We start from the raw sequence: 14,152 nt of genomic DNA, 5'->3' as shown, positions 1-14,152 counted from the left end.
GCTTAGACTATAGGGCACTGAATCTGATGTTGAGTCTTGGGCCATAAGACTTAAATATAGTTTTAGGCTGTTTTCTTTCTTTCTTTCTTTCTTTCTTTCTTTCTTTCTTTCTTTCTTTCTTTCTTTCTTTTTTTGTCTTAAGGGTCTTGGGTAAGACAGACAGACTGAGAATTTTTCTCTCATGAGTTATGGCCAAAAGTGTAATTAAAATAAAACAAAAACCCTAATTTATAGAGCCCCATTAAACATGCAATATAGAGAGGAGGGTATGTACGAAAGTGAAAGCAGAGAAGTGAGTATGAAGGCTATTGTTACCATATGCTGTTTACTGAATGTCTACTGCATGACCTATTGTTTGCTATATATTGGAAATACATGAATTGATCTTAAGCACTGCTTGCAGGGGTAGTGGTAGAATGAAGGATGCCTCAAGACTAACATGGATCACCATGGAGTCCCTCAGTTTCCTATTGACTCTTGCTCAGCTCTGTGTGCTATTCATCTGAGAGGGTCAAGCATTGCTTGAGGCAGGCGTCCTAATCTCTAATGTATAAGAGAGGATGTACCTCAACTCCACACATTTCATGACTCCTTTGACTTCATTCGCAAGGTTGCAGCCAATGTGACCACCTGGGTGGCTGGATGTCCACATTAGAGCTGCATGTGGAGATGTGGAGGCCAGCACACATCTTCCTTGATTGCTTAGTGCTCTCTACCTTGACGGTCTCTCACTTGAACCCACAGCTTACCTATTCAGCCAGTCTAGCTAGCTCTCCCATCTCTGCCTCCTGTTTGCTGGGATTTCATGGAGGACTGTCATACCTCTTTGGCATTTATGGGAGAGCTAGGGATCTGAACTGCAGTCCATACACTTTCATGATGATTTACCTGATGAACCATCTTCCCAGCCCCAGAACTTTCCCAATATCTAAGCCTATATGCTTATAGCATATCGATTCTCTTATATAGAATGTTTATACCGGGCATCGGATCATCTGGGCCTCGAGTTATGGACACTTCTGAGCTTCCATATGGGTGCTGGAAATTGAACCAGGTCCTCTGAAAGAGGTTTTGTCTATTGCTATTTATTATAAAAACTTTTTTATATTTATATATGTATGCATGATTCATTGTGAAAGTAGGGATCATTGGATAGCTAGTAAGAGTCTGTTCTCTCCTTCCACCTTGAAATTCTACAAAATTGTTTGTATATTACATATGTAAATATTTGTGATAAATTTGCTTCAGTTTGTTTGCCTTTTAGTTTTGTTTATGATCTTTTGTTTATGATAATTTGCATTTTAGGGAAATTTAAAATTCATAACTGATTTATTACAAAATTTTGATTTTATTCTTACACATTATCTGCTTAAGTTTGCAAGTTGTCACATTTTCTTCTACTTCTGTATTTTAATTTTAAATTTCTAAACATTCGTTTTTCCTTTTGGTGTATATATGCTGTGAACATAAACCTTGGTTTTTGACAGGAGCTGGTTTTCAGGAGTATTGGTTCATTAACCATAATTCTCCTGGTTTTTGGCCTCTCTTTTAATAATTGTTATGTTATTAGGCACTAGAAAAATATTTAGTATTCATGAGAAGAAATAGAAATAGAGTTTGTGATATAATAATTAAAAATAATGGAATCATTAGAGAAGTTTCTTTTTTTAGGATTCATGATCCATTATTTAGGAAGTGGAGGCCTTCAGAAGGGCCAAAGGCAGCCAGTGGTAGTAGTAAGGCAATAAGTTTACAGCACTGTGTAGGGTCCATCTAAAGGGTCCATTGATTTTGGCACTTAGGAAGCTGTGGTGACAGGCATAGAGGAATTTTGCTGAACTAACAAAAGATGAGGTTGCGTGGCATGAGAAATGAAAATACAGAATATTAAGACTTTTTTGTGTACAATTAAAGTACTAAAATATTTGAAAATTGTAATGTATTTTGTGTATGTGAGTGTTTTTACTTTGTCTCCCCAGAATTCAGAGGTGTCTGTGTTTGAAGTTAACATTCGGTTTATCGGAGGCCTCCTCGCTGCATATTACCTGTCAGGAGAGGAGGTAAGTAGTCAAGAAACACCTGTGCTTGGCCAAGCAGGGCCATGACTGGCAGTGAAATGGAGCGCATGCCTAGCGGCGCTGTTGTCTAGTTTGAATGTTACTAAACTAACCTAGGATTTTTTATTAGGACAAATTTTAGAATCTGCTTCGCTAGTTTTTTACAAAATTAAAATACAGACATTAAGGTTAGGGGATAGTTTGGAGGAGATCTGTTCTTTCTTTCTACCCTGTAGGTTCTGGGGGTTGAAGTCAGATAATTACCCTGGTGGCAAACATCTTTATCTCACTTGTATACCTGAGGAGGACTGAAATTAGTGTTGAGTATTGTCTTATTCTTTCCACCTTATATATTGAGGTGGTGTCTCTCACTTGAGCTCAGAATCTGTAGGTCTGGGTAGTCTAATGAGCCAGGCTGCCCCAGGGAATACTATACAAACGTTGGTATTAGATGGGCTGTCATGCCCACCTTGCTTTTTCTTTCTTTCTTTCTTTCTTTCTTTCTTTCTTTCTTTCTTTCCTTCCTTCCTTCCTTCCTTCCTTCCTTCCTTCCTTCCTTCTTTCTTTCTTTCTTTCTTTCTTTCTTTCTTTTTTTTGGTTTTTCAAGACAGGGTTTCTCTTTGTAGCATTCTATAGACCGGACTGGCCTCAAACTCACAGAGATCTGACTGCCTCTGCCTCCCCAGTGCTGGGATAAAGGTGTATCACCACTGCCTGAGCCCACCTTGCTTTTTAAGTGGTTTCTGAGAATCTAGACTCTAGCCTTCACACTTGTACAACAAATGGTTTGCCCTCTGAGCCATCCCCTAGCCCCCATTTTTTAATTTTGTGTTAATCAGTTTGTGTATTTTGCATAAATAATGCTGGCTTCTTAAAATGAATTGCACTCTTCTTTTTCTCTGGTAAAGTTTGTATAAACTTGATTCTTTTACTTAAGAAGTAGAATTTCCTTATGAGGCAACTTAAGCTTTGATTCTCCCTACTCTCACCTTTTTTAATATGTTCATTTATCTGGCAGATATAACATGGTTGAAAATGAAGTGTGTTTTATCTTTACACAAAATAGTATATGATTCTGTGTACTTACACAGTGATGCCCCATCAGACATACCCAAGTATTGGTCTCATTTCATGCTGGAAAATTGGCAGTTTTGAGTAGAACAGCTTAAGGAGGTTGCTTTAAACACTGTTGGGAGGGGGAAGTTTGGGGTCAAGTAGAGGTGGGCAGAATATCCAAGATTGAGCATTCTGTTTTTTAACTGCCTGGGAGAAATCTAGTCCCCACAAGCTTTCTGAAGAAGGCAGCCTCTCTTGACCTAGGAAGAAGAGTTCAGACTTCCTGGTTGGCTGTAGGCTGAATCAGAGGATAGAGTTGAGTAGCAAAAATTGCAGACTCATTCCAGAAGACTAAAAACATCTTTGGTGATCTTAGGGGGACTAAAAGCGTGAGCTGTAAACACCAAACTTTCTAACTCTAAGTAAAAAATTCTTTGCAAGATTAAAATGGAAGTCTAGATCTAGAGCCTGGCTTTGTTTCAGGGCTCAGAGAGAAAACACTAAATACTAGCCCCTCTCGTAGTCAAAAGGGAAAGCTAGAATTGTAGACCAAGAGATCCCATAAGCCATAGTGACCACACTCACACCGCTCTTGAAGCCCTGTGCCAAGGTCATGGTCTAAAATGAATTGGTAACTATAATACAGAGTTTTGTAAGTTCTACTTGATAACATTTAAATCACTGTTTTTCTATTTTGTCCTTTTCCTGTGGAACTGTTCCCACTCTGTTTCAGGGTGAAGGGCAGGGCAGAAATAATCAGAGAGAATGCTGAGGGCAGTAAGTGGGACAACTGCTGAGACTGGATCTAACTACCCACCCTCACTTATTCTATAGAAAGAGTTCCTTTTCTCTCCCTTTGCTGGACATAGGGCCTTGGGATAAAGGCTAGGCAGAAGCAAAATGAAGAAACAGCACAGCACATTCCATTTTTCATGCTTAAACCTTTTTCAACAAAGAACAAGGAAGTTGAGAAGACTGTATGTAGGAAGAGAACAGCCTGGGCATGTGAACTAATTCAAGAGGAAGAGGCTGTCTCTTGTCCTACATTCAAATCTGTGATAACTGTCTCTGAAGGCATGAGAGAGAAAGAAAGAATGGGAAATGTAGTGGAATGTGGGGAAGGCGCCCACAACTGGTAGATAGAGCTTTAAGGATCCTTTGGGAGTGTGAGTGTCCGTTGGGAACTGGACGAGAAATCATGGCTTATGTGTGGAGTTTTGAGGTCCTGAAGGAGTGACTACTTTTTGTGATACTTGGCTGATTGATTATAGTAACTAAGATTCTGTAGCATAGGGCTACCTCTCTCGTACTACATTTTGGGATTTTCTCCATGACTGCTTTCATCTATACTTTTATATACAACCAAGAAAAGCCCCTATGTGTTTGCAGAGAGCTTGCTTAGCTACATCTTTCTTTAGCATTGACCCAGTAAAGTGAAGAGGCAGTATAGACTGAGCCACAAGCCTCAGCTTGTTTCCATGGTAGCTTCTAGACACAGGGAAATATATATCCATAGTGCCTTGTTTTCTTAGACTTAATAAAATCATTTTTGTGTATTTGTGTGTTTGTGTGTGGGTATGTGCACATATGCTGGTGCCCATGTAAGCCATAGAGTTGGATTTCCTGGAGCTGGAGTTAAAGGCCAGCATGAGCCACCTGACGTGGGAATTGAACTGGGGTCTGTGGAAGAACGATGCACTCCATCTCTGTAGCCCTTTACTGCCTTACTTATAAACCTTAAGATTTCCTATATATTCCACCAAGTTTTGTATTTCTTTTTTAGTATATTTTAAAAATAATTTTTAAAACTATGCCCACTTTTTAAATACATTTTTGTAATATTTTATCTCCATAATTGACTTATCATTTGTACTGTGTGTTTGTGTGTTTAATGCTGTATTAGAGACTACATCCAAGGCCTCTTGTGCAAGACAGTTTACCTATGAGCTATACACCCCTTTTAGATTTATTTATTTTATGTTTTGCCTGCATGTATGTATGTGTATGAACCATGTACCTGCATGCCTGGTACCAAGGAAGTAAGAAGAAGGTATTAGATCTTGTAGAACTGGAGTTACTCTGATTGTTAGCCATTATGTGGGTGATGGGAATGGAGCCCAGGTCCTCTGCCAGAGCAATAAGTACTCTTAATGGCTCGGACATCTTTCCAAACACATACACCAGCTCCTTTAAAAATGTTGGGACAAGTCTCACAAAGTTGCTGAGGAGACTAGTTTCCATCTCTTGCCTTAGCCTTTTGAGCGGCTGGACACGCAGGTGTGCGCTGTCATCTAGCCTAGCTTAAGGGCTCTGTTGGGGACATTTTGGAAATAGCTGCTCCTTGTTCTTACACACAAGTGTTTAATTTATTCTCTTCTAGTGCCTGGCTCTAGACCTAACTGAATCGTATGGGAGAACTTTGTAATGTTATCCTCTCAATTCTTTTCTTTCTTTTTTGTTAGGTCTTTTAAGTCTTATGCTAAAATCCATAATATGTTGCTATAATTTTTTACTTTCGATGTCAACTACATTGTAGAGCTATTCAATGTAAAGGGAGACACTTTTTACTGACCTAAATTTTAGTGAGTTTTGTTAGTCTTTATTTTTGTTTATTGATTCTGTATTTTATCCTTTTGTGTAATGAGCCTCCTAGAGCTTTTTAAAAGTCAATCTGCTACTAGTGAATTCTGTTTTTGTTAATCTTGGTCTTTATTTCTTCCTTATTTTTTTATTTTATTTTATGTTTTAAACATAATTTTTATTGATCCTTTTCCCAGTTCCTCTGTATCCATCATTCACCCCTGTAGTGATCTCCTCACCAGAAAAATTTTAAAAGAAATAATAAAAATATAATAAAAACAAAGAAATACAAATAAGAATATAATTAAAAAACAAAAAAGCAAAATCACAGCAAGCAAACAAAAAACAAGAAAAACCACTTTGCTCCTTTATCTTTCCCTCCTCTCCATGACTTCTTCATTTGTTTTAGTGGCACTGGGAGATTCTTCGTATCATGTAATAGACTCTTGTCCAAACGGCTTCACTTGCCAGTGTTCACTGCGTCGAGTATTGTCAGTCAGGTTCAAGGCCTCTGACTTCTGGTATACCGTCAATGCTGGACCCTCACCAAATCTCCTCTCAGATATCATACTATTGCCCCAAATCTTGGAGCTCCTGCGCCTATGGTTCCGCAAGGCCAATCCCTTCATGTGCTTCAGCCTGTCATAGATGTTGAGAGTTGTCAACTCAAAAAAACCCTCGATGTGTGCTTGGGTGGTAGTTGTGTAGGTCATATTAGGCTGCTGGGACCACGCCCTCAGGTGAAGGGTGGAGCCAGCTATTCCAAGTGCAGGGGACCAGCAGGACAAGCTCTCTCTGAGCCAGTGAGGGTCAGGACCAGCTCAGCGTAGCCATCTTATTTCAACACGTGGTTTGAATGGGTACCTGTGGTAAGATGGCAATGGACATCAACACAGACCCCAGCTGCACCAGGACCACAGGCTCAGACATGGTCAGCAACAGTAGCAGCTTGGTCCAGGTTGTCATCATTTAGGAGCTGGTTGGTGGCCTAAAAGAAAAACCCTGGTAAACACTACACACCTGCCCAAAGTGACTTGCTTTGGGTTGGAGAGGAGAAACTACAGGCCAGCACTGTGCCTTGTAGCTCCAGGCTGTCAGGTGCCACTGTGGTGAGCCAGTGTATGGTGTGGTATGGGAGAGAGAGGCAGAATGGCTCATTTCCTGTGGACAGACACAGATAAAATAGGAGAAGGCGGTGATGAAGGGGCTGAGGTGGGAGGCCCACTTGCTATCCAAGGTACATCCAGGCTGGGCTGCTGCCAAGGCCCTACTGTAGGTGGACAGTCTGTGCTGATGTCTGTGGCCCATGTTGCCACCAAAAGCCACAAGAATGCCCAGATTCTGGACTGCCACCTATGGCCATGTTGGGATCTGAGGGATGTGTACTGAGAGGGGATTTGTTGATCTGAGGTGCTGCCATGGGGGCCAGGCTCATTTCTGGCTAGCTCTTTTACCTTAAATTAACCTGTTCGGGTGCTGGAGAGATAGCTCAGAGGTTATGAACACTGGCTGCTCTTCCAGAGGTCCTGAGTTCAATTTCCAGTAACCACATGGTGGCTCACAACCACCCCTAATGACATCTGGTGCCTTCCTTTGGCCTGCAGGCTTATATGCAGGCAGAACACTGTATCTATAATACATAAATCTTAAAAAAATAGAAAAACGTTAACCTGTTTCTCTATCTACCTTTTGCCTTGGTCTTATTATATTTTCTGCATATCTTACTTTCACTGCTTCTCTATGTCTTTCTGTCTGTCTGGTGGCTCTCTGACTTCTGGCCCCAGTCATCTCTCTTGTTCTCTCCTTTCTCTCTCCTTTCTTTTTTAATCTAGATTTCTCCTATTTATTCTTTCTGCCTCTACCCCTGCCTATCCTTTCTCTGCCTAGCTATTAACTATTCAGCTCTTTATTAGACTAATCAGGTACCTTAGGTAGGCAGAGTGAAACATATGCAACATATCTTTACATAGCTAAACACACATCCTTACATTGTTAAACAAATGTAGCATTAATAAAAGTAACACACTTTTACACAGTTAAAGTAGTATTCTGCAGCATAAACAAATGTAACACATCTTTACCTGGTTAAAATAATATTTCACATTTTTTCCTTTGTCTAAATGAAAAAGAAGGGTTTTTACCTTTAACATAGTAAAGCTGTATACAACAAGAACAATTATCAAGTAAGGATTATAGTCATAATATTCAGTCCATTTGTATTTGGCAAATTCAGAGAAAATACTCCATTATTTATTTTATTTTGGTGAGTCCAAAGTTTTGTACCTAATATACCTTCTATCATAACTAAGGAACATTATAACTGTCTAGTCTTGAACTCCAAAGACCCAGGAAGGATATAATATTATCTGAGTAAACAGGAAGTGAAGTGCAAGCCACTTCCAAACTTATAGAAATGACAAACATTTGGCTGCCTGGACAGTCACCCAAAGTTCCTCTGCAACATTGGGGCATCCATCTTTGACCTACAGGCCTAGTTTCTATGAAGCAGGAATTTTGAAGGACTATCCCACCTTAACTTGGCAAAATTCGACAGTCTTTTTCCATTGTATCCTATTTGTCCAGTTTGCACAGCATATTGTCCACAGTTGAGACAAGGACAGGTTTTTTTTTTTTTCTCAAATGGCTAGCTTTGCCATAATGAAAGCAAACTCCATATGGAGTTTCTTTGATATTCACAATCTTCTCTGAAGTAAGTTTGTGTTGCCAGGTGCAGTCGTGTCTCACTGTCATGAAAAGCTTTAGGTTATTAAACATCTTAAATGCCATATTCTGTAGGTCTTTGAAGTGTTTGAAGACTATCTAAATACTTGTTTAACCTTGAAAACATACCTAATAAGACTACAGGTTTGATTATTATAGATAACTAAGTTCTAACCTGCGTTTCTTAGTTATACATTACATTTTTAAATAAGCTGCCTAAGCACAATATCTTAAACAAAAGTAGAAACATACATTCAGCATAACAAAATAACTTTAGATTTGTATCACTATACCAAAATCCATACTAATGTAAACTATTTGAGGTCAGTAGTTGGCTTTTTATCTTATATTCCTATATTCCTCTTAAACAATGGCAAACATTCATAACCTACCAGATGACCAAAAACCACCCACTCCACCTCTTGGGAATGTGGATGCTGTGTTCTCTGGACAGCTTCCTGATGTTTAAGGCATTTTCAGGGACCCTGAGAAATTTGAAACAATGGCCAAGTCCTGGGAAAATCAGTTGTAACATTTGTTGTCTAATCTCTATGCAATGGGAAAGTACAAGGCCTCTTTGTAGTCCTAGTTAGAATAGTCTGTGAGGCTGGACCACCTCAGCCATCAGCCTTGAAGCTGTTCTGGATGCAGAACTCTGAGGAAACTGCAACCGAGGCATTCTGAGAGGCTGGATCATCTGGGCCACTTATTTTCATTGTACCTGGTCCCCTTGCACAGAGACTTTGAAAGGTAACATACGTATCTGCATTAACAGAAGTATGGACTGTATACAAGCCAGCCAAAGAATTTTTTGTTTTATGTTTGAGCAGGTCCCCTGTCTTGTAGTTATTTCAGGTTTATTTCTTTATGTCTGTAGCCAAGATTTTCAGGGGGTCTTCTCCAATAAAATCTGATCACTGTTAACCTTGAATGAATCCACAGTCTTTCAAAAGCATAACCTCATTTCCAAAGCAATACATTTTTTGACTTCCATATTAAAACTAAGGCATTCTTAAATTATCTATGCTGGTTTAATTCAGCAGTTCCTGTTATAGTACCATTTCTCTCTGCAGCTATTGTTAGCCCATCAGCAATCAGAAAAATTCAAAGACAACACTCTTAACATACAGGATCCAGACTCCCTGTGTATTTCCCATCTCTACATAGTTTATTCTTTTTTTAAATTATATTTTACTTCTCTTCTTAAAGGCTTTATTATTAAATTATTTTTTCTATGACTGTCTATATTCATTTTCTTTTCTTAAGCCTACACACATTTTTAAACACGCTGTAACCTGTTAAGTGGTTTATTCCTTCTGAACCTGCTTTACAGTGTATCTCTAGCTTTTTTTTGTCTGTTTGTGCAAAACAAACTTCTAAGGTTGCTTTGGTGACTGGCTCCACCCATTTCCCAGGTCTGCAAGAGCTAAGCCTAAAGTTCACGGGCCTAGTGGGACCAGAGCTGCATTCAACTCTCCAGCTATGGAATGCTGCAGGTCTCCCTGCCCAGCCCACTGTTTCTACTTAAAGTACTGGCTTTTTTTTTTCTTTCCTTCTCTCCTCTTTTTCCCTCTCTGCTTTCTTGGGCCCTATGTGGAAATATAGGCCCTATTTGGGGTGCTAGAATATACCAGACTTTTTCTTCTGGGCCCCAACCAGCTCCCAAATTATGTTTCAGACTTACTGTTAATTTTGAATGCTCGGCTTAGATTAGGCCTGTTGCTGGTTTGCTCCTTTACCATAAATTATTCCATTTCTCTTTTGCCTTGGGCTTATTACCTTTTTTACTTCTGTATGTCTTACTTTCACTGCTTCTTTGTCTGACTGGCAGCTCCCTGCCTATCCTTTTCTGCCTGGCTATTAGCTGTTCAACTCTTTATTTAGACCAATCAGGTGCGTTAGGTAGGCAAGGTAAAACAGATGCAACACATCTTTACATAGTTAAAAACACGTTTTTACAAATGCAGCATAAACATTTACACAGTTAAAGTAATATTCTGCTGAATAAGCAAATGTAACACATATTTGCCTAGTTAAAATAATATTTTACAAGTGTCCTTCCCTCCTTATTTTTAGTAGATTTTCTTTGGACATAGAATTTAGGTTTATGCAGTTCTCCTTAGCATAGTACTTCTCAACTGATGGGTGGTGACCCCTTTGGGGGCTGAATGACCCTTTCACAGGAGTTGCATATCCGATATATATGTTACAATTAATAATATTAGCAAAATTACAGTTATGAAGTAGCCATGAAATAATTTATGGTTGAGGGTCACCACAACATGAAGAACTATATTAGAGGACTGCAGAAAGTGTTAGGGAGGTTTAGAACCACTGATTTAGTACTTTAAGGATAGCACTGAATCATCTTATGAAGGCTGGATTATGATGAGAAAGCTGCTTTAGTCTTTATCTTCCCGTATATGGTGTTTTTTTCTTTAGTTACCATTAGGATTTTTCTATTAATGCTTCGTTTTGTATGAAGAATTTGAATTGCTTTACTTTCTCTTAGGGGTAGTGTAGGATTTCTTTATCTTGCTTGATGCCTTCTGAATCTCAGATGTATCTTTAACCACTTTGAAAATTTCCTAATTACTATTTTATTCTGCCTTTGCGTCTTTCTCTCTGATATTTCATTCCTACACAGATTACACTATCTAGTATTGGTTCTTTTTACTAATTATTCTTTTTTATCCCACCTAAAAATAAGATTTTTTTCAAGAGTAGTTTAAAGAGTACTTTCATGCAAAGATGAGGGGAAAGCACAAGGATTTCACATATATCCCCTGACCCTAACCTTCTCCCTTACTGCTGTCTTCCATGGTGGTTTATTTGTTACAGTTGATGAGTTTACATTGTCAGATAGTCATATAATAAGCAGTTTACAGTGTGACTCAAACTGTGTGGTACATTCTGTGGGTTTGGAAAAATGAATAATGACATTTACTCCCCATTATAATATTATGTATAGCAATGCCCCTGATATTCTGATGTTCTAGTTACAGTGGTTTGTTTTGTTTTGTTTTGTTTTGTTTTGTTTTTGTAGACAGAGTTTCTCTGTAGCTTTGGAGCCTGTCCTGGAATTAGCTAGCTCTTGTAGACCAGGCTGGCCTTGAATTCACAGAGATCCACCTGCCTCCTCCTCCCTAGTGCTGGGATTAAAGGCGTGCGCCACTAGTTATAATCTTAAGTACAGCTACAGCGATGCCCCTGCTGTTCTAACTAGTTGTCTGTTGCTTTGATAAAGAACTTGTTGACTAAGAGCAACTTGAGGAGGAAAGAGCTTGTTTAGTTTACAGTTTTAGGATACCTAAAGGGAAGCCAGGGCAAAAACTCAAGACCGAACTGAAGTAGAAGTTCATGGAGTAACACTCTTTACTGACTTGCTTTTCATGGCTTGCTTAGCCTGCTTTCTTCTGTCACCTACTAACACTTTCCTAGGGGTGACACCACTCATAGAGGCTGGTTCCTTCCTCACCAATTGGCAACCAGGAAAATGCCCTATAGACTTGTCTACAGGGTATCCTGATAGAGGTATCAGTGTGAGGAAGAACACAGGACTGTTTGAAGACTTTGAGTTCAGATCCCTCCCCAGGTTATTATTATTTATCTGGAAATAATATTTTTTGTGCATTTGACGTGATTGGTTATTTTTCATCTCAGTAGCAATGAGAGCCAGAATTAATTTGAGACAACATATGAAAAGGGATTTCAGCCTTGACTCTTCTGTAGTAGGCGCTCAGCAGAACTATGTAGTTGTTCCTGGAAGCACTTCACAGCTGTGCACAGGGCGTGTGTGTGTTTCATTTTCTCGGTGCGCCTTAATAGAATCAGCTTGGTAACGCTGACTAGCAATTTGTGGTAATATTGACTAGCCACTTGTGAGGGTAGTGAAGAATTTTACTTAGTTTTAACTAAATAAAAAATGAATTGTTAAGAAACTCTCCACTCAAGGGTGGACATGCTTTTCTTTCCCAACTTTTTCCTTCAGTAGAACTGCTTTAGTGTATTTGTAATCATTTGATTTTGAAGGTATGACTACCTTTTTTGTGACTCAAGCAGTAAATCTGAGATGTGCTAAAAACAAATGCATTTTAGAAAAATAGTTTGAATTTGGTATTACCTGATGCTGGATAAATAGGAAGTAGGCTCCTTTCATCCAAACCAGAATTGATGATAATTTATAATGTAGCAAAGTGCTTTTGTTGTGTTAGAAGTATAGCTAGAATAAGGAATGTTTTACCTGTACCCCATTTTCTGGTGTGGGAAGACATGAGATTATATGTTGTCCTGTGTTGCTTTACTATCATAAATGTGAAGCATTATTCTTCTCAGAAAAAATGCCATTTCTATTAAATATTCACACGTTAAAAACTCTTGATGATTTATATTATGTTTATTTGATACAGATATATGGCTTTTCTTTAACAAGGTGGTCTCTCCATTTATTCACGATACCAAAGTACCTTTCTAGCTAGAAAGTATAATTTATATGGGCAATGGTACCTGGTTTCTGTCAGATAAAATAGAGAAATTGTTAGATGGAGTTTAATACACACTCACAGATAATAAAAACAAAAGAAATAACAGCAATAAAATCTGTCTTTACCAAAATATAAATATACTAGGTCAGTTCTCAGGGCTATTTTCTAGGACAAATGAATAGCTTTTAAACCTAAAGCACTGTTAAGTAAAGTCATAAATAAAGAAAAAGAAATGTAAGCATTAATGGCTTCTGGTTTAAATATCAAGTTATTTTGGAAAAAGTTATCTTGCTCCAAAAATTGCTACAATTTCTATTGAAAATTTGACTTTGTTGTTGCCTACAAACGTCCTGGTAATTGGGCAGACTATTCTACAAGCTTTGCCGACGGTGCTAGTTCACTTTTGCTGCTATGGTAGACACCACAGCCAAAAACACCTTGAGGAGGAGAGGTTTATTTTACTTTCTGCTCATCAGGAGGGGAAGTCAGAGCAGGAACTCGGGGCAGGATCTGAAGCAGAGTCTGTGGAGGGGCACTGACTTGCTCCTTCTAGGTTACTCAGCTACCTTCCTTATATGTTTCAGGCCCCCTTGCCCAGGGGTGGCATTGCCCTGCATGGGTGAGATCCTTCTACGCCAATCATTAATTAAGAAAATGTCCCACAGACTTGCCTACAAGACAGTCTGATGTAGGTTTTTTTTTTTTCCTGAGGTTTCCTCTTCATAGAAGATCTTAACTATCATTAAGTTGACCCCCCCAAAAAAAGTAGTACACTGATATAATATCTTTAAATATATTCTTTATTATTTTCCTTTTCATTGTATTAGGTCATTATGCGTCTGTACACAGTCTTGGATGCTTGGAAGTTTAGTGGTAGTACCAGTGTATAGTTGATTATGTTCCTGCTTATGGATTTGATGGCTGAGAAGACTGAGTTTATAGCTATTTGTAGCAGGGAGATATTTACAGGTAAAATTTATCAGAGAAGAGTGATTTAGAGGAAAAGTTACAGATGCTGTACTTGATTGGCTGACTCCTAAAAGTAGGCATGTGTGGAACACACATCAAACTTACTAGATTTTGCTCTTGATCTTAAACATGCCTGCTCCAGCTCCTGTCTGCTATAAGGAAAGATGGTTGGATTTTGAGTTTAGTTACGTGCTTCAGAAAGCATTCCTCAGAGGATAGAACTGTATCTCTCCTCTCCTCTCCTCTCCTCTCCTCTCCTCTCCTCTCCTCTCCTCTCCTCTCCTC

General features: G+C 38.8%; 1 protein-coding gene across 1 annotated transcript in view; it reads left to right on the top strand.

Moving 5' to 3' along the window:
• Man1a2 (mannosidase alpha class 1A member 2) overlaps window positions 1-14,152 on the top strand; it is a 122,300-nt gene that overhangs the window by 33,122 nt on the left and 75,026 nt on the right. Inside the window, exon 5 of the mRNA XM_050157474.1 lies at window positions 1,980-2,060. Within this exon, the coding sequence (XP_050013431.1) occupies window positions 1,980-2,060 (81 nt within the window). The remainder of the gene's footprint in view (window positions 1-1,979; window positions 2,061-14,152) is intronic.

Source organism: Alexandromys fortis, unplaced genomic scaffold (genome assembly GCF_014885135.2).
Source record: "Alexandromys fortis isolate MF-2015 unplaced genomic scaffold, M_Fortis_MF-2015_v1.1 scaffold_78, whole genome shotgun sequence".
NCBI classification, from domain to species: domain Eukaryota; kingdom Metazoa; phylum Chordata; class Mammalia; order Rodentia; family Cricetidae; genus Alexandromys; species Alexandromys fortis.
This window is presented reverse-complemented; position numbering and strand designations above follow the sequence as displayed.